Source organism: Procambarus clarkii, chromosome 25, assembly GCF_040958095.1.
Source record: "Procambarus clarkii isolate CNS0578487 chromosome 25, FALCON_Pclarkii_2.0, whole genome shotgun sequence".
NCBI classification, from domain to species: domain Eukaryota; kingdom Metazoa; phylum Arthropoda; class Malacostraca; order Decapoda; family Cambaridae; genus Procambarus; species Procambarus clarkii.
The window spans coordinates 5255857-5282628 of NC_091174.1; the positions used below are offsets into that span (position 1 = coordinate 5255857).

Consider the following 26772-nt stretch of genomic DNA (forward strand, 5'->3'; position numbering starts at 1 on the left):
TATATCCATGGGGGAAATTGGCTAACCTGCATCTCCTGAGGTTACCATGGCAATGGCGTGTTCAGTAGTCTCAGGAACCTCCATACAGTAATCAATTCTTTATGTTAAAATTATGTATTATTATTATTTATATGCTATATTACTTGGGTTTACTTGTTTTATATTAGGTCATAATTATAATACGCATTTTGCGTAAGGTAACCCGTATAAAGCCAAAGTCATTATAGCAAAGTTCTGCCTAACGATTGAGAGGACGTGTTGCCCACTCTGGGTCCCCCAAATATTCTTCAGTGACGCAGGAGGCAAGGAGGGAGCAACAAGGAAGCTGCAGAGCGCTGCTTCAGGAGGCAGAGGACCAGTGTACACGCGGTGAGAAAAGGCAGTCCTGTCTTTAACTGTATCATACAAACGGTGGGTTATAGTAAGAATTGGGGAAGGGAGGAGGGTGTTTTGAGATGCTTGTATGTCTTGGCGGAAATTTGATGGATCGTGATGCCGGCAGGGAAACAAATTATGATTTAATGTACCCAGGCCTGTTTCTACCTGTCCCGTGGAGAAGTCTGAGACATAATTGGTTCAGACATTGGATTCCAATATATTTCTTATACTAAACTAATTGGTGATGATTATATACCATGCGTTATACAGTACTGTGTATCATGAAATTTGCCTAGGCCGTACCAACTTATTAGTTTACAAAAAGATACACGGGGTTTGTAAAGTTGTTGCATAATTACAATACATTCATATGAGCAGGTTACAGGTATATATATCTACTATGTATATGTATGTATATATATATATATTATATATATATATAATATATATATATATAATATAATATATATATTCAATGTGCTTTTAATATACTTACTAATCTTCTAAAATTTTCTTTCAATGTACCTGTTAATTAACATTTTATAAATTTTGGTAGAAAAATTACCTACTTAATGTCTGCTAGATTAAGGACCTGCCCGAAACGCTGTGTGTACTAGTGGTATTACAAGAATGTAAAAACATCATGCTATATACTCTCATAACCCAATGAAACTTGTATATGTATAAATAAAAAATAAAATAAATACTATAAGAGAATGTCTATCCAAAGCTTAAGGTCAGACTCTTGGGGAGAGCCTCACCCAAATTTGCAGGGAAATAGGCTGGGATAAGGGACGAACATAGACTGGTCAGGGTATGTCAAGTTAAGTGGTTTAAATAAAATAGCATTTATTGACACCCATCCCTGTGCAATTTTCATATAGTCAAGTGAAACATATGGTGCGGTTTCCCTAGAGTTTTAGTCATGGCATACGTTCACTCAAAACCACTAAAAGGTCTTTATTAAAGCCACTATAATAGACCAACGCATGTATTACTACTGTATAACGTTTCTGGAAAGTCTTAATTTGAGCTAACAATAATAACTAAAATACTCGATATAAGTTCTGGAACTCAATTTCCCAAGCGTCATTGATAAGTGTGAATTATGTTCAATACTTTATTCTGTAACATAATTTGGTTTCAAGAGAGAACTTGAAAGAGTTTTTGCTTGATTGCCTCTTATTATATAAAGGCACTTTAAACGATTGGACAATCAGCCTTTTAAGAAACTCGAGACAATTTAACATGGACCTGAATAGCCAGCGGACATACGAATCAAAACTGTTTATACTGAGGGTAGACGATCGACCTTCTATGCAATATATGTTGTTGCAGAGAATTAAGACAGTCTCGCTTGCGTGTGAGTGGGTTATAATCGATGCCGGTAAGCAGAACGAATTGCTGATTGATTGGTGCGAGCCACGCCAGGTATTGTTAAGTTATTGACGGGGTAACTGATAGTGAGACCCACGCTAGTTACTGTTAGTCATTGGTGATTGATGGTGCGAGCCACGCTAGTTACTGTTAGTCATTGGTGATTGATGGTGCGAGCCACGCTAGTTACTGTTAGTCATTGGTGATTGATGGTGCGGGCCACGCTAGTTACTGTTAGTCATTGGTGATTGATAGAGTGAGCCACGTGATGTAGTTAGTAATTTCTGGTGGTCAACCAGGCAATTGGACGCGGCTTCTCGTAGGCTGATGTATGAGTTACAACCTGGTTGATCAGGAATCATTTGAAGGTGTTTATAGCATTCTCTTTTGAACATTGTGAGGAAGGTGGGTGGGGGTTAGTTACAGTCATTGACTGATGGTGTAAGCGACGCAATTGAATATTTACAGACATTGGTGATTGGCATGGTGAGCTTCGCAAGCATTGATTTGTCATTGATGATGTGTCACACATGGTAATTAGTCATTGGTGATTATCGGTAAGCCACATGTTTTCTGGACATCTCTGAACCACATGGGTGCGGGTAATGGAATGTGGACATGAACATGTGTGTGAGTACTGGCATGTGGGCGTGAACATTGTGGGTACTGGCATGTGTATGTGAACATCGGTGTGGGTGCTGGCATGTGGGCTTAAACATGGGTGTGGGTGCTGGCATGTGGGTTTAAACATGGGTGTGGGTGCTGGCATATGGCGTGAACATGGGTGAGGGTGCTGGTACGTGGGCGTGAACATGGGTGTGGGTACTGGCATGTAGGCATGAATATAGGTGTGGGTGTTGATATGTGGGTGTGAACATGGGTAAGGGTGCTGGCATGTGGGTGTGGGTGCTGGCATGTGGGCGTGAACATGGGTGTGGGTATACATAGGTGTGGGTGCTGGCATGTGAGCATCGATTTCGGAAAGTGTATCAGGAGATGATTGCATGATGTGTCGGTAATGGGTGTGTTCGTGTCGGGTGAGTGTGGGTGGGTGTCAGGAATGGGTGTGAGCGTCGGGATTGGGTGTCGCCTAGTTGTGCTTGCGGGGGTTGAGCTTCGGCTCTTTGGTCCCTCCTCACAACTGTCAATCAATTGGTGTACAGATTCCTACCTTTGTGTGAACCTGTGTGGTTTGAGCGTCAGTGTGTCTCGGGAGTAGGTGTAATTAACATGTAGGTGTGGGTATCGGTTTGAGAGTGTCTGCATGTGGATGTCAAGGTGTGGGACTAGGTTTGTGGGTTTCAATTAGAGGGGTTTTAATATTACATGAAAAGATCACATTGTTGTCGAGTTGCGGACCTCATACGGACTCAGTGACCCACAAAATCACACACGACTGATACATGATGAATCTCATTTGGGAAATAGTTAATTTGTTTACTTATATTATACTCGCAAAAATTACAATGGTTTTTGCATCAGTTTAAGGCATATAATGTCATATCATTCTACAAGAGGGTCTCGATAGTACAAACTGGTTCATTCTCGACGCACAATCGAAAATTCTGGGTTCGAATCCCGAGCGGGAATAGAAAGTTGGGCACATTTCCTTTCACCTGACGGGCCTGTTCACCTAGCAGTACGTTAGGGGTTAGCCAGCGTGTTGTAGGGTTGCATCCTGGGCGGGGTCAGTAATTCGGCCTTTCGGGGGAGGACTTCGATAAAAGCCTAACGTGAATGAATACACAGTGGCTAACTGTCCCCCGACACAGCGAATTATTATATTAAAAGCCGAAACGTGTATAAATACTCTGGTTTCCTGTCCACCGACACAATGAATAATTATTAAGAGGTGATATGTAGTGGCATGGGTTAAGTGGGGTGGATTGAACAGGAAGAACACGTGTAATTACCGAAGTAATTTACCCAATTGTGTGTAACTGTGATCGTCCACCCACCTCTAGGACTTTATTTGGTGTCCTGTTTGATATGTCTATTCAACCTGGCAGCTGTCTAGCCTGATTGCCAGTCTAGCTTAACAGTTTGACTCTTGTCAGACAGTCTGTTCAGCCTGATAATCTCTCACCTGACAGCTTGTCTAGTCTGTCATACCTGACTGTCAGTTATGCCTGAGTCTGTTTCCTGACAGCCTATCTAGTCTGTCATGTCTGACAGCCTGTGTAGCTTGAAAAGTCTATTAGACAGCAGTCTATTTCCTGACAGTCTGTCTTACTTAACAGTAACATGCTGACAGCCTGACAGCATGTCTAGTGTGACAGTATTTTGCTTGAAAGCCTGTCACTCATGACAGCCTATCTGATTTTTTTGCATTTTTTGTCTTCCTCATCCATTCCCCACTGTCTGATGAGACTTAAGGATATCTCATCCCTTTCCTCATTTCTCAAAACTGGGTAGCCGGTGGGCATATGATCCTCTAGTTGTGTTGCCCCTAAACAAATAGCAGTAACATCTTTTTCACTACTCATTAATTTCATTCAGACAATCCCAAAATGAGAGACCGGCATGTCTGAATAAGTGTCAGGAGAGCATGTGACTGGGGTAGTTACAATCAACTGGTGATATAAGGTGTGATCCATGTAAGGTAATCGGTCATTAACTAGTGATTGACAATGTTAGACTATTAATGTAGTTATTGCTCTCATTATTAGTAAGGGATTATTATTATTAGGATGAACCAGTGGAGGAAGGGGAGGGATTATCACAAGGAAGGAAGGATAGGCATGTGAAGCATAGGTGGGATTGATTAGCTGGCTGGTAAAATTCTATTGGTTTATATTGCATTATTATCACAATTCTACATGGATTTGAGTAATTTGAGGAATGCTAGGTACAATAAACTTGATTCATACCTGATTAATTATTTTCTTAACAGATGGCATACCCTGTGCGGCTGGAGGTGGCTTCCTTGGCAGTGGAAAAGGGAGAAAAAGCAACTCCAGCTACAGTATTGCCCCAAACCCGCACTGCTGTAACAGATCTTCCACCAGTGGCTGACACTTCTAATTCGCCCACCAGACCTGTTTTTGTTATAAGTGATTCTGTGAAGCGCCCTAAAACTACAGGTATGAAAGTGTTCTGAGATGGTAAAAATCAGTCAACCAGACAAACACAGGGGATAAAGGTACTTACTGTACATGGTTGGGATGTGTCCAGTTAAATTAGGACTATGGTACTGTACATACAGAAAACATGTCACATTACAAACTCTCTTGTACATTTGGTTGTAGGAGAATAAGTACAGTATATCGTTCCTAAAAAAAATATGAATTTATATTTATTTATTTATTTATTTATTTATTTATTTACCCAAATTTACTTGAGGGGCCACAATCTCTCCAGTTGCCTTGACAAGGATAGGAAGCTGGCAGCTTGTCAAAAGTCCCCCCATTTGTCCTGAGGATTTTATCGAGCTGGATTTTGAAATTCAATAGTGTTTTGGCATTTACGACTTTGTCTACTGTATATATGGCTGTTACTAAAGATGTTTGGATAGTAAAAACTGTGAAAACAATTAACTAAGTATGCCTGTGTTGAATTGTCCTAATGTAGTGAGGTGCTTCAGCCTAACAGTTATCCAATTCCATAGAATAAGTTTGTATTTGTAACCATTTTTTTGTATCATGAACTGTTCTATTGATTCTACACTGTAATCTTATCATAAGGACCATTCTTCATTAAATTCTATGATATAATCTTGCTTAAACATTAAATGGTTTTAGTGGTTAAGTTTTCTTCAAACTTTAATGTGAAATATTGGGATATTGATGAACATTTATTAATTAATTTATTTATATACAATAAGGTCCATTCGGTTTGTGAGACAACATATCATTGGTATTCTTATATTCTTGCAAAGCCACTAACATGCATAATGTTCTCTGGCAGGTCTTAAATATTGTTGCTACATTTTCATCCTTTGTAAAGTTTTTGTTTATATATTAACAGGTATAATGGGCTCAGGACGAGTGATAGCCATGACAACTGCTGGTACTTTATATCCTTCCACAAACAGCACTGCATGTTACAACCCAACACCACGCTCTCGCTCCAGCCCACTCATTGGGCGACGTTGTACTCGTGTTATGCCATTGCTACCCACCACCCAGTTGCAAGCACCTGCCAATACCAGAAACACACCAGATCATGGTCGTAAAAAAGTAGTGCAGCAGGGAATGAGTAATGTTTCTCATCCTTTAAAAATTCCAAAATGGAACAGGGAACTGCGGAGGGAATCCCAACAGAGCACCGTGCAAGATGGGAGTGAGGTGTTGTGGCCCAGATCTTCCCTAGATAGTGGGACACTAAATCATGACTCCCTGATGGCCACTACCAACGCTTCTCCAAACCTGGCTCCTACACAGGTATTTTAATCTTATTTTACAGCGCATCAAAATATTATAAAGTATTTTACAGTATTAAGAGGTTATGCTAAGGTACATTTCATTATTTTGTCTCCGTGTGAATGAAGTTGAGAGATTAATCTATTCTCATGCTTGTTACCGCATTGAGCCCAGTGGCTTTGTTTCTCCATATTCAAGACACATGATAAAGCAAACAGATGCCTTTTGATAGCTGGGCTGTATGAGGATGTAAGAAAAGTCCTTAATTTGAACTTTACCACAAAACTGTAATTTAAAGTAACTTTTGTCCCCTAACTATTAGACAAAGGCATTGAAAAGTTTATGGCTGATCATTGCATTAGTGTGGTTATGTAAATTTATTACTTTAATTGCCATTTAGGGATATTATTTTGTTGCATTCATTCTTGATAGTGTAATAATCTTGTTAGTAGGTGGGCTGTTGCAAGTTAATGTATGAAATGTTTTGTGTTGGAAAGGTACTAAGTGTTAGTCCATTTATATATAGATGCAACAGTTTAGCAAAGTTTCTAATTTCTCAACAACTTTTTTGTGCAAGCTATTATATACAGAAACCTTTATTTTAGAAAGTACAAAACTGCCTTATGATAATCTACAGTATTTAATCATAAAGACCCCATTTCCAAAACATTACATCACTAGCAAACATTCAATGCAGGTTAACCAAAACCCCCAAGAACTTAATCATTTAAATATTAGAAATATTTGAGATACTATACTAGGCAACATAGAAGAAAGTTAAACCTTAATCACTTCAATCAAATGTCTACTTATACATTTACTTTAAGGTCCAAATAGACCCATTTATTACACTGTTTTTCCAGTGTGGTTTGATATATGTATATTTCTATTGCTTCACAAATATGTGCAAATACACTCATCTGATGCCTCTTCACCTAGCAGTAAAGTACTACATGTAAGTTGGGCAACTATTGTGGATCACATCTTGCAGACGGTCACCCGTCGGTCTAGGGGGAACCCAGATAAACCTAACACGCTTCTTGTCCCAGACAATGGGAATCAAATGACATCTGCTACAAACATGCAAAAATAATTTCAACATTTATCAGATCACCACTGTTACTGGTGCTTGCCAAGTGGTGATGTAACTTGTGTCCTCCACCCACAGGGAGGCTACAGCCCCTGGATAGGCAGGTATACTGTGCCTACCATCAACATTGCTTCAGAACATTCCTCTACTCGCCCCCTCAGGTCTTCTGCCTCACTCAGCAGCAGCAAGAGTGACTTGTGAGCAGAGAGAATGTTGTGTGTTTGTGTCCCACATGTTGTTAATGTTACACGTGTGTGAATGTGTAGCAAGCTATGTAGCATCGGTCTTGTGTTTATGTGCAAGTTAGGTTTCTTGAGCAAGTCTAACTGTATTGCTGACTGTATGGCAGTATATGAATAGTTACTGCTTGTATGGCAGTACTGTATATGAATAGTTACTGCCTGTATGGCAGTACTGTATATGAATATTTACTGCCTGTATGGCAGTACTGTATATGAATATTTACTGCCTGTATGGCAGTACTGTATATGAATATTTACTGCCTGTATGGCAGTACTGTATATGAATATTTACGGCCTGTATGGCAGTACTGTATATGAATATTTACTGCCTGTATGGCAGGGGTGTTGTGGCCTGCCACAGGCATGTACTATTCAGTAACATATGAATAGTTACCAGTTTGATAATGTTAGTACAGTACAGTACTATTCTGTGTTCACCTTTTTGTATGTTGCATGTATAATAGTCATATTGTAGCCATCCTGTGACTATGTGTGACTATGCATTTGCATGTTTCTCTAAGACTGAACATACTGTTTTGACCAGAAAACTGAGTAACCATTATTGTTAGTTTACATACTTGTACAACAATTAACCTAAGGTACAAAAAATCATTTCTACAGTATAAGGCCAAATACTCCTAGCTCTAGTCTTTAAACAGTAAAAAAAAGCCCAAGACAGTTCTAAAGTTAAGAATTTTACGATTGACTAAAATCTAACTTCTCCAATACCACATTTTGCAATACTGTGTGGTAGTGTAGGGATCTTATAAGGTGTTAATTTTTCTCAAGGCCTTGTTATTAAATAATGACCCATTCTGTTTATACCATGGACAGTATACTGTTCATCCTTCCTATCCTTGCCTGGTTAAGATTTAATTTGCATTTTGTAAACTGTGAATCAAACTGATAAACCAGCATTAAATGACTTGAAATAACTAAAAATAATACTTCTCTTCAAGCAGTACCAGCTTGGAGCACAGCCGATATGTAACGGAGCGTATTCACCACTTGGTCTCGGCATTTAGTCAACGGGCCAATCGAGTGAAGGCACAGATTACTCAGCCACCAACACCCTCCACCGAACTCTCTGATGGGGGTATGTGGCTCACATTTGCACATTGCTGGCTATTTAGATTTGATTCATGTGTGATTCATTCCTGTCTCATATTTTTAGGTATCTTCTGTCTTCTATCATTCTTTGTTTCTTATTCTTCAGTATTTGTTGTTTTGTTATTATGTACAGGTATTTTGTTTTTGATGCCTTTGTTTCATGTCACTCTCTTATTCCATTTTTGTTTCTTTGTCCATTCCAGTCTATATTACATTTTTATTTACAGTACTATATCTCATTTTTTAGCTTTTACTTTTGACTTAACAATCTATGCTAATAGGGATTTTGTTCACTAGTGTCACGAGTCAGACTCCAAAGATGCATGGATTTAAATGCAACTTATATTGTAGTTTTGGATGGTTTAATGAGAAAGTTGGTATACATTGATAGCATCATTACCACTCAGATCTCTAGGTCATAGATTAAGGTGAGCTTGAACTTTAACGAAACTTTCTTCTCTTTGCATGCCTTATTATATATATTCAGTATGATTTACAGTACTGTATTTCTGTCTTTGTCTCATGTTCTTTTCATTCCTCTGTACAGTACAGTATTTTTTGAATTTTTAATCATCGGATACAAATGCTATATTGAACCAGGAAATAAAATGAGGTAGAGTGAAGGCATATGCTAGTTTTTAATATAAATACGCTATATTTTAATAAAAGGACGATGGAATAAAAATGTCATGAAACCTTTCATTAATATACACAATATCCACATCTTGCAGGTGATGATTCTCACAAAGCTCCTGACACACGGCAGCGACTAGACTCCCTCAATCACGAGATCTCCTCCAGGTCCCAATCTCTGCCTCAGCTGGTTGGGGTCAACACACGTCGTGCTTGGCTGCTGCGGCATCTGTATGGGTGTAGGAAGACTCTTTCCTTCCCGCAGGCCATGGAACCTCAAAGTGAACACTTACTCCTTACACTGATTTTGTTGCAGTGTTTTTTGTATGATATCACTGAAATTTTAGTTCTCATGGTTCCACATCAGTCACTTAGTTATCAAGCTCTTGTTTAAGTTGATAAAGCAGTAGCTTCACAGTAATTAGAATTTAGAACTTGATGGGTGTTGTGAGCAAGGTGTTATTGGAAAGATTGCAGTTTGTAGTTACACATCTTGTATTTATAAATTTGAATTAATAATTAGTATGGTTTGTAAAAAGAGATAAGATTTATTAGTGTAAATGTAGGCATGAAATTGAAAAATAACATTGTCGTTGAAAAACGTTGAAAAATAAAATAAAATCATAAGTAGATGACGAGTCACAATAAAATTGAATCACAAATTTCACATGGCTGAAAAAATCCACAGGAGCCTTGATGAGGATTGAAACCTATGCTCTGGCTATTCCTAGAAGCACTCTAGACGATTAGATCACAACAGGGTAAAAAAATGCAACCTGGAACCTTATCGTGGCCTAGTCATCTATAGTGTGCGTCTGGGAATACCCAGCGCATAGGTTCGAATCCTCATCACAGCTCCTGTGGATTTTCTCAGTAATATATATCACATTACTGTGATTTCTCTGTAACATGGCTGAAGATATGATGACCAAACCACACATCAGAAAATGGAGAAATGACAATGTTTCAATCCGTCATGAACCATTAAATGACTGATAATGGTCCAAGATGGACCTAAACATCGTCCATTCTCCATTTTCTGATGTGTAGTTTGGTCATCAAAAACACAAGTGTTGTACAGTGTTATAACACTTTGTTCATGGAATAAAATAAAAATAAAAATGGCTAGTACAGTATGGGAATTTTTAAAGTTCAGTATAAAAACAAATTTCAAGATAGGAATTTAATTCTAACAGTAGAAAGATATGAGTGCAGAGAAAAGAAATTCAAGAGTGAAGGATAGATTTCTAAGATGAGATTACAGATTTATGCAGACAACTTAAATCACTTTTGCTATCAGTAATAGTAATGAGAGTAACTTTAACAATTAATTGAGCATTCAAACAGTACTTTTAACCAGATTAACTGATAAGAAAGTAAGTAAGAATAAATATGGAACAATGTGGGGGCCCTTGATAAGCCCCTGGCTTCCTGTCCCCATCATGGCAACTAGAGATGGTGGCCCTCAGGTAAACCCAGGTAAAATATCCGGGCAGAAATACAGTATCATGGAATCAAGGTATTAAACTGATAGTGATTAAGATTTGTTGTTGTTTTAACCTTTTCTTATCTTTCACCAGGCAGACTATACATTTCTTGGCTTCTGGTGGTGTGCATTGTTTATGTGTACAATGCATGGGTCATCCCCCTACGATCTGTGTTCTCGGAGTATCAGACAAGTAGCAACCTTGTCTACTGGCTTACTGCTGATTACCTTGCTGATTTTGTTTACATCCTCGATATTGTGGTATTTAAGTCTAGGGTCATGTACTTGGACAATGGATTTTGGGTTAATACGCCGAAACTCATGCGTCGATATTATTGGAAAACCTCCAAGTTCAGGGTAAGTTATTTCTATTTTGGTTTTTGAATATGTGATTAACATTCATTCCAGTACCACCTGGTGGCTAACTGTATATTATTATAGGCATGAATGCCATCCTGTGGCAAGCTTTTTATGTTACAGGCATGTCAAAACACACACAGCTATTATTTACTATTGTATATAAAAGAAAATAGTCACCAGTACATCAATGAAAATCTGTAGAGGTGACTATTATATATTTACAATACATAGGACTATTTTAATAATAATAATAATTCATTGTGTCAGGAGACTGGCAACTAGTGTGTGTTTATACCCATTAAGCTTATATTGAGGTCCCCCCCCCCTCCCCGAGGTCCAATTACAACTCCTCAGGATGCAACCCCACAACAAGCTGACTAACTTCTAGGTACCTACTTGTTGCTGGGTGAACAGGAACATTAGGTGATAGGAAATGCACCCAACCATTTTTGTCCCATCAGGGATTCGTACCCGGAATTCTCCATTGTGAGTCGAGAATGAACCCGACTGTATTACCGCAACTCTACCTAAGGTAGTACCTTTATGTACTTCAGTGGGTAACCTAAGTGAAGATGGGTTAAATGGACGTTAGAAAGTACTATATATGTATTTGATTTCCTAAACAGTATGACTTGGCATCACTCCTGCCTCTTGATCTGCTGTACTTCAAGTTTGGACTTGTCTCTATACTGAGGCTGCCTAGACTTATAAAGGTAAGTGTTGAAGTATTACAATTGTTGGTAATTAATGCTAGGTTGGATCACTATTGTAGATTATTGAAATTAGGCAGACTTATTATTGATAATTTTTGCCAGTCAGACTGTTACAGGCAAAATTCATCATTTAGGTCAGTCAGACCGTTACTGTAGATCATTTAGTCCAGTCAGTCCTGTTCCTATCAAGGCCACTAGAGATGGTGGCCATAATAAAGTCATACAGTATATACTTATAGGTTTTATAAAATTTTTACAATTGCCTGCATCTCTCTGTCAGATCCACACCTTTTGGGAGTTCTTCCACCGTCTGGACTCGGTGCTGTCTTCACCTCATGCAGTCAGAGTAATCCGTACCGTCATGTACATGATTTTTCTGATTCATCTGAACACCTGTGCTTACTATGGTTTTTCGAAGCTTGAAGGCATTGGCTCCAACAAATGGGTTTTCCAGGGTGTAGGCAATGCGTGAGTTGAAAATCCCTGTTAAAGCACTATAATTTTTTGTTGCATTTTGTCTGAATTAAGGTTGGGAAATAAATATTATAATTAATTCACTGTGTTGAGGGACAGGAAGCCAGTGTGTATTCAGTCACATTTGGCATTTATCTATATAATTTAAAAATGTGTGATAATCTGTATTCTAGCTACAGTATCAACTTTTGTTTCCATGTTTTAATTTTAAATAGTCTACAAAACTTTTATTTCGTTTTGAAATTTTGAAAGAAGATTCCTTTTAAGGGTAATGTTGAAGGGATTTATTTTCCAATTTTTTTTTTATTAGATTTGAATTGTTTAGTACAGGTCACATATTTAGAGTATTGTAGTTCATTACATAAAAAAAAATGATCAAATTTTATCTGTTGGTGTACTGTACTGCCATTTTCCTCCCTCAGATATATCCGGTGTTTCTACTTTGCTACAAAAACAGCCACCAGTATTGGCAAAAACCCCAAACCAGAGAACGAGGCTGAATACCTCTTCATGACATGTTCCTGGCTAATGGGTGTGTTTGTCTTTGCTCTGCTTATTGGTCAGGTGAGGCTAAGTGTTGTTTATTAGCTAATGTTTGGATAGTTAAGAAGGTATATTCATATTTTAGCTCCTCACTAAGCTTAGGCAGTTAGTTAAGTCTGGTAGCCAGGTAGTGTTTTAACTAGTCCCAGTCAGCTTAGGCAGTTAGTTAAATTTGGATTTATTTTAGTAGAAATTAATAAAAAATTATTCTGTATTTAAGTTGCATGCTTATATTTATATATTTATGGATTACAGGTACTGTATTATCATATCTTTTTATTAGATGCAGTTTTTCCAACCAACTGAGGGATATTGTGGAATTGCAGATTCGAGACATTGTGGCCACAGCCACCCGTAATCAGAATGAATTCCGAAGGGTGATGGATCAAACCCAAGCGTACCTCCACCGCCTCAACTTGCCAGCCAGCCTTCAAGAGCGGGTCCGCCTCTGGTTTACCTATACCTGGCAGAACCAGAAAACCCTCAGTGAGCAAAGAATAAATGTCTCAGTTCTATGGTGGGAACAAACACTAATGCACACCTAACGATCCAGGACACACTGGTCCTGGGCCTAATGGTCCAGGTCACACCGAAATGTTGTAACTTGCTCTTAGTTAATGTGATGGTTTCATGTACAGTACAACTTGCTCAATCCTCAATGAGGACTTTGCCAAATTTCAAGTAAATATCAAAGTCCTACGAGGCTTTTTCTATGGCTACTACATTTTTTAAGTGGCCAAGTTATTTTTTGGAACTATAAAATATTTGGTCTTGAAACTTATTAGAATGGTTCAGTACTTTCATAATATTGTTTGTATCAGAACATATGTGATCATAGGGGGAGTGGGACTACCTTTTATTATGTCTTGTTTAAATAATGTATAATATATTTTCCTCTCTAATACACTTTTTAGCACAGAGATATGCTTGTCTTCACAAGTATTATCTTGTTTTAATTCCAAGTTGGCACAATTAATTTCTAGATGAGATGAAGTGTCTTGAGTCACTACCAAAGAAGATGCGAACAGACATAGCTATCAATGTGCACATACAGATCTTATCAAAGGTTCAGCTCTTCCAGGACTGTGACAAAGCTCTGCTGCGGGACTTGGTACTCAAGCTGCAGCCAGTTCTCTATCTACCAGGAGATTATGTCTGCAAGAAGGTGAGATGTAATATATAATCTATATATTATATTAATTAAGAGTATGGCATTTTGGTATTGAATTTGTTTAAGGTATTGCCTATTAATATTGAAATTGTTCTTGGTCATGCACATTCTGTGAATCATGAGAAAACTAGATGCATATTTTATGTGGCTAAAGTTCAATAATAGTACAGTACTGTATGACCAAGTTGTGTTTTCTGCTCCTAAAGTATAAGAAATAATACTGACTAAATGGTATTTATATTATTCACAAAGCTAAAGCTGGGAATTTGAGTGAATGGGAGGGGGGACAGAGTAAGGGTGTAATTACCTAAGTGTAATAACAGGATGAGAGTTATGCTTGTGGCATCTCACTCTTCCATACATGTTTTTGAAGCTACTGATGGTTTTGGCATCCACTGCCTCCTCACTTTGATTCCAAATATCTCTTGCTCTGCAAAAAGAGAGCTTTCTTATATTTTGGGGGTATTTTTTTTCATGTATTCCTTTACACGCATGTAAAGGAATGTGTGCCTCTAAAAGGATACATGCATATAAAATGATGACCTATACCACAGCGTCAAATCTCTATGTATTCACAGGGAGAAGTGGGGAAGGAGATGTATATTGTGCAGGCTGGACAGGTGTTGGTAATGGGAGGAGAACAAGGTGACGTTGTGCTGGCTACTCTTGGTGAGGGCAGCGTTTTTGGCGAGATCTCCCTTCTGGCTCTTGCTGGGGGCAATAGGCGTACTGCTGACGTAAGGTATGTAAAGCAGATGTTTAAAAAAAGTAAAGGGGAAAAAGTTGTGAAAAAAAGTAGATAGAATGCCATATACCTTTAATGCCCTTGCTTTACAATTACAGTAGAGTACTCTAGTAGCCAGGTAATTACCTAAGTGTAATTACATAAATGTAGTTACAGGATGAGTTATGCTCATGGTGTCCCATCTTCCCAATATTCATTATCATATAATGCTTTGAAACTACAGATGGTTTTGGCCTCCAAGTGTGCATGTACATTAGATGTGTTCTTCTACATACTGTACGTGGAAGAATTAGAAGAATCTTGCATTTGAACAGGATACAGTTGCAGTATAGTAAATCTTGTATAGTATCTTCAAGATTTTCTGTTCAGCAGCTCACAGTTTTGTGAGCAAAATGTGAAGCTTGTTGAGGTATCTGAATATTTGCAAATCTTGTATATATTGTGTATCCAAAAACGAGGCTAATATGTACACCAGCATGACAACTGATACTCATAGCAGATAAAGATGACATTCCAAGTTGATACTCCAATCATTTTTTTCATAATTTGCATAGATGGCCAGAACAATAGAAGAAAGAGTTGGAGGCTCTGGAAAGTCATTGAGCATACTGTATTTAAAATGCTATGGTTTGTTTCCATTTTAATTTGACACTGTTTTTGTTCACTTAGGCCCTGCTACCTTTGAAAGGGGACATTTTGAGGCTGGGAACATAGGAAGTAATTATGCTACATGTGAAATCTCTTTACAGACAGGTTCTCCTTGTTGTTTTGGACATAACATAGGTTAAAACTAAAATTTTGCATTTAGTTTGCCGAGTGAAGGTTGCACCGAACTGAGGCTTGTATCGTGATTCCCCTTCCCTTATGTTGAACCTTTCTTCTATGATCTTTCCTAAGATGGAACCCACAACATGCTTAGCTCCTGGGTATCTGTTTACTGCTAGGAGAACTGAGGTGAAAGGAAATGTGCCCAACTGTTTGTTTTACTCGAAGATCAAACCCGAGAGCCTAAATTGTGAGTCGAGAATGTAGACCTCCATATTACAGAACTCTTGTACAAAGTGAGGAGGTATATTGTAAATAGAAGTTAAAATATAATGCTGTACAGTACCGTAATATATAATTGTTGATATACAGAGAAGCATTAAATGTTTTACAGCAAATGATACTGACAAAGAAGACATAACCACTAAAAAACAAGGATAATTTTTTTCTTTTATAGATCACGTGGTTTCAGCAGTCTGTTTGTGCTGAGCAAGGCTGACCTGCAGGCCACCATAAAAGACTATCCTGAAGCACAGGAAATACTCAAGAAGAAAGCCAAGTAAGTTATTCTATTGTGATCTACGATATAGCAGTTACAGTAATTTATTTAATGGTTTGATTTAATGAATCATTTTAATTTACTGTGGCTAGGCGACTGATCAAGCAGAACGAGGCTCGAGAGAAGATGGAACTAGCCGCTGATGAGAATATTATCATAAAATCAAGAGAGGCCACACCTAAATTGCTGCATACTGTCCTCCAGGTCAGTAATTTTTAATGTTAAAAAGTTGGGTCACTCACTCTTATCCTCTTGTCATCTTTTTGTATACTATGTCACGACCAGATCAGTCTCCTTGCCTGCAAGTTGCTAGTTTTAAGTTTTATTCCAATCTAGGCTCTAAATTTTAAAACATGATTTACTTGCCAGTTTTTTATAAACATTTTTGAAATGTTATTAAGCTGAGCTCACTTTGGGCTTGACAAGAAATATTGTATAAGGTACTAATATTATCCCCATGATTTCCTTATATGCCATACCTATGTAAAGTTTCTTTGATAATATGCTGTTTTCAGCTGACAAAAAATAACCGAGTATATTGCCATTCACATTTCATCTTGCTACCATCTCTCACAGGTTGTGCGTCCAGATTCTTATACAGCCAGCATTATTCGCCGATCATCTCGCACCATCTCTCGCTCAACAGTGGACATGACGTCCATGGAGGCGGTATCTCCTGTTAGTGCATGGCCATGGACACCATCTTCTATGTCTCTGGAAGTCCCTATAAGGAATAGTAGGAGGTATGCCACACTATGCATTACAGTACTACTCAACTCAAAGGCATTTGACATGAGGCTCACAGGCTTTCAAGTTTCATAATTTGTAGGTTTAGTTGATATAAGGAAAAAATACACACACAAAAAAGACATGTGCCTTGCAAGAGCCAATGGTAAAAAAAAAGTCCATACTTTGCATATTTTATGTATTACTGTATTTGGAATGGTTGTTTTTTTGTGAATTAGCCTACGAAAAGTGCTTTTTATCAGTTGACCTGCATTATTCTTTTCAGTCGTCATGCAAAGTAAACATAAACAAGTGTTCTTCATTTGGGTTTGTTAAACCGTTTTCAGCCAGATGGGTTTTCCTCCTGGTCCCCCAATCAGGGCTTCATCCTGGCCCTGACTAGGTACTGCAGCCTCTGGACCCTGGCTAAAGGGGATTTCACACTCTTACGGATACTTGGGGTCAATAGGTTTACAGTATGTAACATTGTTTACATAGTTTTACTCCATGCCTGGTAGTGACTACACTCCATGTTTGGTAGAGATTAAACTACAGGCTTGCAAGTAGTAACTCTTAAAGTAGTGGGTATAGTTGGTACCCTTGATGCTCACAGTTAGCCAGATTTTTGACTGGATAAGTAATGGCTATGCATGTCTGTTAAATCACCTGTTGATCACCATGTATATTAGTCGTAATGGGAACAAGGGCCCCCAAAGCTTGTTTTAGGGTTCTCTTGTTGCCTAAAGTTGTGCACTGTTTTAGCTTTGTCACTTTGAACAGGTAGACTTGTATGTAGCCTGCACTTATCTCAGTCTGTCTTGCTAACCTTTACTTAATCCCATTAACATATTTCAGAGCAGATACATGGAGCCTTCTCGGTGCTACAATAATAGTAGACTTGTGTGAATAGTGGTTACCCACAACCTTGCAGTTTCTTAATGCCGATATTCTTCTGTTAATACTGTACTTTTATTCATATATTTATTGAATTCATCAGATACTGTTTATAGCATTGACAGACATTCATTTAATACAGAGAAATGCACTGTTTTCCACTCAAAATGCCTATACTTTTGAGGAATATCCTCAGACTTCCTGGAATATGTACTTGGTGGTCCATCTAATTACCCAAAGGTACCCAAAGCCACCCAAAGCTTCCTGGCACTATGTTAGTAATGAATAAATATGATATATTTACTCATTATAATGTTGATTCTGAATGTAGAACATGATAAAACATACTTTACTCTGAAAAAGTATAATTTCATAACGAAATTAGACAATAATAAGCTGCTGGTGGTGCCAAAGGAAGTCGATGGGCCAAGCAACAATGTTGTGGAGCGACTTATCCAAGATATATTGTTGCGTACAGGTTATATTAACTTAGGTTTAGATAGGTTAGGTTAGATAGGTACAGGAGGCTGATACGCAGCAAATGCTCTTTAGGCAACAATGTGTCTTGGATAAATCGCTCCACAACATTCTCTTGGACCGTCGACTTGCTTTGGCATCACCAATAGCTTATTTTCTTTTAATTTCGTTACGAAATGATACTTTTTCAGAGTAAAAATATGTTTTTCCGTGTTCTACATTCAGCACCAACATTATAATGAGTAAATATATCATTTATTCATTACAGTACTAACATAATGCCAGGAAGCTTTGGGTGGCTTTGGATAATTAGACGGACCTGTACTTGGCTCTGTTCAGTACGTTGTGGAAGACATTATTAAAAATTAAATATGAGGATTAATGATTTTAATTGACACTGTAAGCCAATGTGCAGTATTGAATCAGAATATGTGTACAAATTCATTTATATCTTCATCTCATCATACGTGTGACTGTAAATTACTTTTATTCTTACAAGATTTACTGACTAGCCAAAGTAAATTTCAGGAAATATTCTCGTAACTGGTATTTATTTATTAACTTTAAAGATTGCTAGTTCATAATTAATAAATTAATGTTACTAAATGACATACCAATGTAAGAAATGCTATTATATATAATAAGGAAGATAATGGGAATTGATAATGGCTACTTATGGAAACCATAGGGTGAATAGAACCATAAGGTGACTTGCATTTTTACTAGTGCAAAGTGTACAAGTTAAACAGCATGCACAGTATAGGTGAACAGCACTGAACATTACTCAAAATTCACATTACAGATCATCGATGGAGGTGCCCTGTAGTAGTAGTCGTCCATTGATCAGCAGCATACCCAAGACCAGTTTATCAGAAAGTCTACCAGAAGAGGAAGAGGAGGTCAGTATTTCATCCCATCAAACATCCTGGATTTGGTGTTAAGCTTATCAACCATGGGAGGGTTATTAAGTTTACTACAATAGCTTACTGATCTCCATCAACATCTAAACTTCAGTTGACGTATGATCTCGAGTGTTGACGGGAAGGAAGGGGGAGAGGGGGCAAGGGCAGGGACCATCGACAAGTCGTCGGCTTCTTGTCCCCACTGAGGCCACTAAGAGATATGGTGGCCTTTGAGTAAATTCTGGCAAATTTTCAAGCAAATTCTGTTTATTATGACTGGGTTTTTGCTTTCTCTGTTTCACCCAACATGTGCTTTATTAGCACAAATGCTAGAATACATGTTTGCACATTCTATCATTACAAACATATGAATAAAGTTTTAATATATCAGTACAATAATAAATTTTTATTATTTGAATATTTTTACTTTTCTCTGACAAATTTATTTCATCTTTAATATCCAAAAATCTTTAACTTATAAATTTGTTTAATTCTAATGTATAAAAATAATATCCCAATATCCTAAAGGACTTCAGATATTGCAGGACTCTTATCCAGTTTGGTTTGGTTTGGTTTTACTTTGGCTAACCCAGTCTATCTGATAATCTAGTTTCATGTAATTATGTCACCACTGTATTACATGTGATATTTACATGCAAGTTTGGTATTCATTTCAGTTTTTAGTGATAGAGAGAACTGATGTGGAAGAGTCTGGAAAAAACCTGCCAGGAAGTCCTGCTTCATACTGCAGTCAGCACTCCATATCCCTCCATTGTGGGTCTCGGTCTCAAACGTCCCAGTCAAACGTCTCAACACATTCCTCGATTCACTCTAGTACCTCTTCACTTCAGCCCCAACCTTATCTTAACAAGCTGAGCTCAAACCAAGCTGATGGAAGCCTCAGCACAAAGACAAATAAGTAAGTCTTAATGGCATGTATATTAAAAAGTGAATTGGTTAGGTAATCTTTTGATATTTCTCGTCCATTAATGTTAGAAATTGTTTTATACATTATACAATACAGCGAGATCAGAGCTTGTGAAAAGTAGCGCATGCAGTATTACACTTGACTATAAATGAATGCCTAATTTACTAAACTTTCCAGAAAGAGAACACTAGACTAAATTTTATTAAGTGAAGTCACCCACCAGGTTTTACCAACTTTATCACATGATAAATTACAATAAATGCTCCTAAGGGTGAAAGGCATGTTATCTGCTAATTCACTCTGAACTACACATAGGAACTCCTGTAATCTTTGATTACAGTGTTATGGGCAGACATCTTTTCAATAGTCAAACTAATGTCAGTGTCATTACACACAGAAATCACAATTGCATGATGCATCAAATGAACAAATCCACAACTTGCCATCACGGCCCTTGTGAGTTTGTTCATTTGATGCATCACGCAATTGTGATTTCTGTGTGTAATGAAGTAAGAGCGAAGAGAGAGAACGGCCTAGTGACATAGCTCGAGTGCATGGGGGGAGTTGTGTAAAACCCTTGTTTGTGGCTCGGAGAGGCTGCAGGATCCAGTAAGTTCAGTAGAACTTCGGTTTCAACTCCTTTTACGATGTCGTAACTCAGTCGATTAAGGCAGCGTCTGGGATGCTCTCGGACACAGGTTCACAGGGATGCTCCTGTGATGCTCCTAAGACACATAGTGCCTTAGGAGCATGATAATTCTAAGTGTACTACAGTATCAAGTTCTGTAGTAAAATCCTTTTTATCTTTTAACATCATAATTTAGAGAAACTCTAGATAGCTTTCAAACAAGGGAAAAGATTTGTACTGGGATTCAGAAAGGCTTTCCTGATTTACAAACTTTTGTAACTTTTAAATACAGTAAGGCTAATGTAAGATGTATACACAATGCTAATTTTAAAGCTATATTAAGAGGTTTCCTTCTAAAACAAGGCAATCTTTGACTCTTTCTTATTCTGACATTTCTCTATTTGACAAGTTATTGTACCATGTGGCTAATCCCCAAATTTTACCATCTGTATCTACTCTGAAACCAAAAGAGCTTTTTCCATCCTAAACCTGATTTGCAACACTAGGAACCCTGTGCTTTGCCCTACCCTCATATCTAAACTTCAATATCTCGCTAATCCTCATCCTGTATTTAGGTTAATTATGTTAGAGAATGAATAGGACTTGCTTCCTGCATACAGAATGAGTTTCTGAAAACATTTTAGAGTTTCTTCGAGAAACACAACAGGGCTAAAAGAATTTAGAATTTTGCACCGTGTTTCAACAATTTTGATTTGAAAGGAGAAACCTCTTGTCAGATCCACCTCAAGACTTCCCTTGCTTCTGCTCACTTTCCCAGAGAACTGGTCATATAATTCTTGAGAGTTTAGCATACACTGTATGAACTCTATGAATATTCATAAAATAGACCATTCCTCAATCCCAATAGAAAGCAGATATCTGATGGGTAATAACTTGTATCACCTTAAATTTTTTAGAAGCAAAACTTATTAATTATGGATCTGGAGATTTCTTATTAAGGGAATAATGAGGCTATAAAAACAGCTGCATGAAGAGTGTGCTAATGAACCAATTCCCACAGAAAAACTTTTTTCTTCTTGGCTAATACTAGTATTAACACTTTAATAGACATGTGCTCACATACTTAAAACTACAATCCTATACATTAAACTTAAATGCTTACCTTTAAATCGATGCTTTCTGCAGAGCTACGTCACAATATGATGACTGCCCGTCACAGCCAGAGCTGGAAAGGTCCATGTCAGAAGATGAGGTTAGCTCTGGAGTTATGTCTGGACTGTCAAGTCAAGTGTCAACTTCTAGTCTTGTACGATACTCACCTGCCACCTTAGCCAGACAGTCTTGTGTCTCCAGTCCAGAGTGCCCATCTCTGTTATCTTTTAAACAGGAACCCCTAGTCCTTTGCCCTTCCACAGTGTCATTTGGCACACAGGAGTCTGATACTGCTGTTACAGATCAAAGGCAGAGCTGTCCTTCAAAGCACAGTCACCAGCAGAGGTCACGGAAAATGTCAGAAGGGAGTAATGGAAGAATCTCCTTACTTAAACAAATTAATAAAGGGAGCAACAAGTATAGGGATCTCGATGCTAATGAGACTAATAAACCAGACACAGTTATTAGTACCCCAAGGGATTTGCTTTCCCCCAAAAATGGAAGAATGGCAGTTACTAATGAAACAAACTCCTTGAAAAAAAGATCTGTTACCACACTAAGAAATGGAAGTATTGGAGAAATACCTTTCAAAACTAATGAAACTCAAGAATGCAGGAAAAATGAAGCTAATAGAAGTCACTGCAGTAAAGGTAACATGAACTTAAGAAATTCAGGAAACCTGAAGAGCAGAAAGTATGATAATGCTAAGTGCAGCAGCAGTGGCTCTCATAGAAGCAGCTGCAGCATGCCTGATGATGCAAAGCATAGTCTGGCTCAAAAATACCAGGGTGAAGCAGTTATTAAAGATTGTACACACAATTTGGAAATAAGTGATAATCATACAAGTAGATATATAGTTTCCAAGCTCCAAGAAACTGATAATCCGAGAAAAAGGAGAAAGATAGCTAATGAACAACAAGCTACCTCCACCTATTCAGGTACAACTCACAATTCTGAGTCTGGCAGGAGTGCACATCTTGAAGGCCGAATGAAGCAAAAAGAAGCGATTTCCAACATGAACGGCTGCATGCATCCACCCAGTATCCAGGATGCTGTTGATCTTGATTCTTCCCGCAGTGTTACTCCATCGCTCAACAAGCATAGCAGCTGTAGCTTTAATACTATCAACAGTAATGAGGACTTTCTGATTAAGGTAGTGTATACATTGATTTTTACTATAAAATAGGATGCCCATGTCTGAAGTAGGTGGCCAGACATTTGCTCTAGCCTCACTTGACTTAACAACATTGAAACATGGCTCATATACGAGTGTCATAGCCTAGCTGGGGGTCAACCCAAGTGTCGCCCTTTAAAATATGTTGACATCTATAAGGACCCTCCTGCAATTTTCATAAAGCCTGGAATGAGGAGAGGGGAGAGGGAGGAAAGATTGTAGGAGAATGAAAAGGGAGAAAGGGGAAAGCAAGACCAGGGCACTGCTGGAAACCCTATCTAGTATATATATTTATACAGTACAGGTAGGTATAATGGAATGTATCAGCACTGATTTGGCAATTAAATGCTACATTCTTGCAAAGCCACTAACCTACATGTAATGAATAATGGACAAAATGTTAAAGAAAAATTACATTTATAGCAAAAATTTAATTTGTGTGTTATTGCATAAAATGTAAAGCAAAATCAGATAAAGTTGATCAGAGAGTTTACTCAATGGAAGGACAATTTGAGTTTTAGGAATTTCCGTTCAATTAGTTATTGAAGTGTGTGTGGAAGAGGCTTTGTTCTGGGAATCCAGAGATGGATATGGTGCTACTACCTATAACAATGTTTATTTTATAAAAAGTATTGAGGAATGATTAAAATGGTTAATTAACAGGTGTCTACCTACCTTGTGTAGCTCCCGGGGATCAATTGTCCCTTATATTCCCGCAGCGTGGTTGGACTGCACTGTACAGTATTTGCACATTTTATAAAGCCATTCATTATGCATATTATTTCATGAATAACATGAGATCATGAGTAAATATAGTTTTTAATTTTTGGTGACAGTGAGCACAGATGCCAGGTAGGCAGGTAGTGAATACCAGTAATACAACTGTAGGGCTTAGAAAGGTTTTGAGTCTTTATGAATGGACTTGTATATCATTCTGAGCTTAACTGAATGCTTTCCAGTAACTATTACCTATAACCCATGCATGGATCACTTCTAAGGTTCCCTGTAGAATTACAGTGTGTCATCTTGTCATATCTATGAACTGCTCAATGTGATTGTGAAAAAAAATAAAAATCTGCACCATCTCAAATAGAAAAGAAAATGGCTATTAAGTTTGCTTAATCTATTCCTTGTTCTTAATCTCACTTCCAACCATTTGCATCCTCATGGGCAGTATGGGCTAAGCAGCAGTGTGGAGAGTGGCATCATTCCTGACACAGCCATGTCATGCTTTGATTCTATTTCCACGGGAGGAGAATCTTATGATCTCTTCCTCACTGAGCTCTCCAAGACCCTACCCACCACAGGGATTCAGGTGAGGCATGACAAGTTACTCTATTTGCATACAGTGATGATAAATGGTTATAATTTTTCTCCCTTATATAGACAGTAACAGTACAAAAGTTCTTATTTAACAGATTCCAGATGCTGCTTCACCTGCCTCAACTAGCCTGTCATCAGATCCAGAATTACAACCCCCTTGTGACCTGACATCGTCTACACCACCTTCAAAGATCTCGTGTTCAGCCGTTGTCCATCACGAGTGTTCCTCACCACCAGAATCTTCGCCATTTGATGCCCAGGAGTCCAAGTTGTAATATTAATGAAGCTGGTCACTGGCATTCAACCACATTTACACAGCTTGTGCACAACAAAATTTAGACAAGATTTATCAGGTCAGTTACTGCACTTCTTACTTTCCATATGCTTATGCATGTCATTTTGTTGGATGTCATTCTGTTCATTGTGATTCAAGGAAATCCAGAAAATTTTGCACCGAAACTGAAGTTGTTCTGTTGAGGCAGCAGACACGCTGTAGCAGATGGCCGTAAATAGGTGCAATGGTCACAAGTCTTCATGTAGAACAGTATACAGGTATTTTTAGGTCATTAGATACAGATGAACTGGCTGGTAGAGTCCCAACTAAACATTTTGACCATTCTCTACAGGAAATTGCAGTAAATAATCTTCATGGTACTAGTGCCTTGTATTTTTCTTTGTCAACTGTTTAACACTTGTCACTTTATACAGAACAATACTGGATTGAAATAATTTTCTGCTCACCTCTTGGATGGGTGGTCTATATTAACCACATCTGCACACATTGTAATTTGGCCATTTTTATTTCCGAGAAAATGTTTTCTGCAACTCGCATCTCAAATAGTACTTCAACAGAAGAGGGTCTATCAAATATCTGAACTCCAGCTAGATAGCTACACAACAATGGTACACATGTATCATTTTATTTTTGGACATTACACATTTTTTTTAGTAAGTACTTGTAATGGAGCAAGCATTTAACTTTCACCATTTATATCATGGTCATACTGTTTAGTTTAAAATTTTTAATGTTTAATGTAATAATCAACAGGCACACATTCAATATAGTAATGTGATTAGCCACACACACAAAAACATTCCTATGTTGACCAATCCACACACTAGAAAATGAAGGGATGATGACGTTTCGGTCCGTCCTGGACCATTCTAAAGTCGATTGTGATGAGGGAAGGAGATGAAGGCAATAAATAGGCAAAATGTATGCAAGGTAAGGTGTAGTAGAGGTTTTTGTTGTTTCAGATTTAGTTACTCAGAATGAAGTGTTCATGTAGCACGGGCTATGGTGAGCCCATCGAAGTAGAGGGGATAGTAACAGGAAAAAGAACAAAGGTAACTGCAGAAGGCCTATTGGCCATACGAGGCAGCTCTTATTTATAACCACCCAATAAGAAGATAGTAATGGAATAAGAAGAGGATTCTAAAGAGGATAAGAAATTCTTTTATTCCATTACTATCCCCTTCTTATTGCGTGGTTATAAATAAGAGCTGCCTCGTATGGGCCAATAGGCCGTCTGCAGTTACCTTTGTTCTTTTTTCTGTTCCTCTGCCCTCTACTACACCTTACCTTGCATACCTTTTGCCTTGCTCCTCACCTCTCTTGCCTATTTATTGCCTTCATCTCCTTCCCTCATCACAATCGACTTGAGAATGGTCCAAGTCGGACCGAAACGTCGTCGTCCCTTCATTTTCTAGTGTGTGGATTGGTCAACATATTTCAGCCACATTATTGTGACTCATCGCCTGCAAAAAAATTATTTTTTGGGACAGGAATCCGGTTAGGTTTATCATCATCAAAGTACAAGTATGATTAGCGAGCATTTTTTGCATTTATAAAAATCTCTCTACCAACTGGATTTTATATTTAGAAGATGTCAAGTTTACATTGGTTAATGTCATGGAAATGCTATTCCAAGGGTGTGTGTAAAATCATCACTTTGTGTATGTTCAATCAATATTGGACTGTAAAATGCATAATAGAACAGCAACCTCTGGTTATGTGTACAGTAAGAATCTGCCAGCAACATTGCTACCTGGGCTATTTTTAACAATACTGTATTCCATAAATTTAACTGCACTTGTTTATAGGTAGAGATCCATTCACAGATCAATGGTAGAAATCAATTCAGAGAGCTTAATAACACGAGCCAGGAATAAGCTTAATGTTAGTTTAGTTACTTTTGATGGAAGTAATTTTATGGAAGTTAGTAATTTTGGTATAAAAACATAAATTTATACTACAAAGTATTTATCACTTGAAAGATTAGTGGAATATATATTTGACTGAATTGTACAATTATATAAACAAATATACTGTATTTTCTGGCAATTCGTAATTCTTTGCAACCTACAGAAGTACTTTAGCCATTACTTCAACTATTGTATGAAATGCAGTGAAAATTAAATAGGCCTTTGTCTTCAGTTCTCATTGTTGTATGCAATGATTAGAACTTAATTTTTGTTACATCTGCCATAGTATATCGATTGGCAGGACACCCGTCCTATTGCTTCTGCTCTGACAAAAATTCCAGTTACAGAACCTACTTTTGTCCTACTGGCTTGCCATAACTGCTACTCTAATATCT

At 37.8% G+C, this 26772-nt stretch overlaps 1 protein-coding gene across 3 annotated transcripts; it reads left to right on the forward strand.

Annotated features, from left to right (window-relative positions):
• On the forward strand, positions 1-26516 carry LOC138368615 (uncharacterized). Of its 3 annotated transcripts, none has more exons than XM_069331204.1 (21): positions 1-369; positions 4649-4838; positions 5722-6137; positions 7285-7403; positions 8408-8544; positions 9290-9472; positions 10772-11034; positions 11664-11750; positions 12031-12218; positions 12647-12788; positions 13094-13253; positions 13751-13932; positions 14517-14680; positions 15906-16007; positions 16100-16211; positions 16584-16750; positions 18907-19003; positions 19684-19925; positions 21709-22828; positions 24024-24164; positions 24268-26516. In XM_069331204.1, exons 2-21 carry the CDS (start codon positions 4649-4651, stop codon positions 24445-24447), a joined length of 4392 nt encoding a protein of 1463 aa, XP_069187305.1. In that variant the 5' UTR covers positions 1-369; the 3' UTR covers positions 24448-26516. The 3 variants fall into 3 exon arrangements, with proteins under 3 accessions (XP_069187305.1, XP_069187307.1, XP_069187306.1); XM_069331206.1 differs by having other exon boundaries at positions 2-369; positions 8411-8544; XM_069331205.1 differs by lacking the exon at positions 1-369 and adding an exon at positions 3462-3607.
• Positions 26517-26772: the final 256 nt, after the last annotated feature.

What these genes read in the sequence shown, in the direction of transcription:
- LOC138368615 (XM_069331204.1), top strand. Translation starts at nt 4,649, where the DNA reads ATGGCATACCCTGTGCGGCTGGAGGTGGCTTCCTTGGCAGTGGAAAAG. An exon ending in AGCAGCAGCAAGAGTGACTT is followed by an intron (nt 7,404 to 8,407) that starts GTGAGCAGAGAG and finishes CTTCTCTTCAAG; the next exon opens with CAGTACCAGCTTGGAGCACA. An exon ending in TACCCACCACAGGGATTCAG is followed by an intron (nt 24,165 to 24,267) that starts GTGAGGCATGAC and finishes CTTATTTAACAG; the next exon opens with ATTCCAGATGCTGCTTCACC.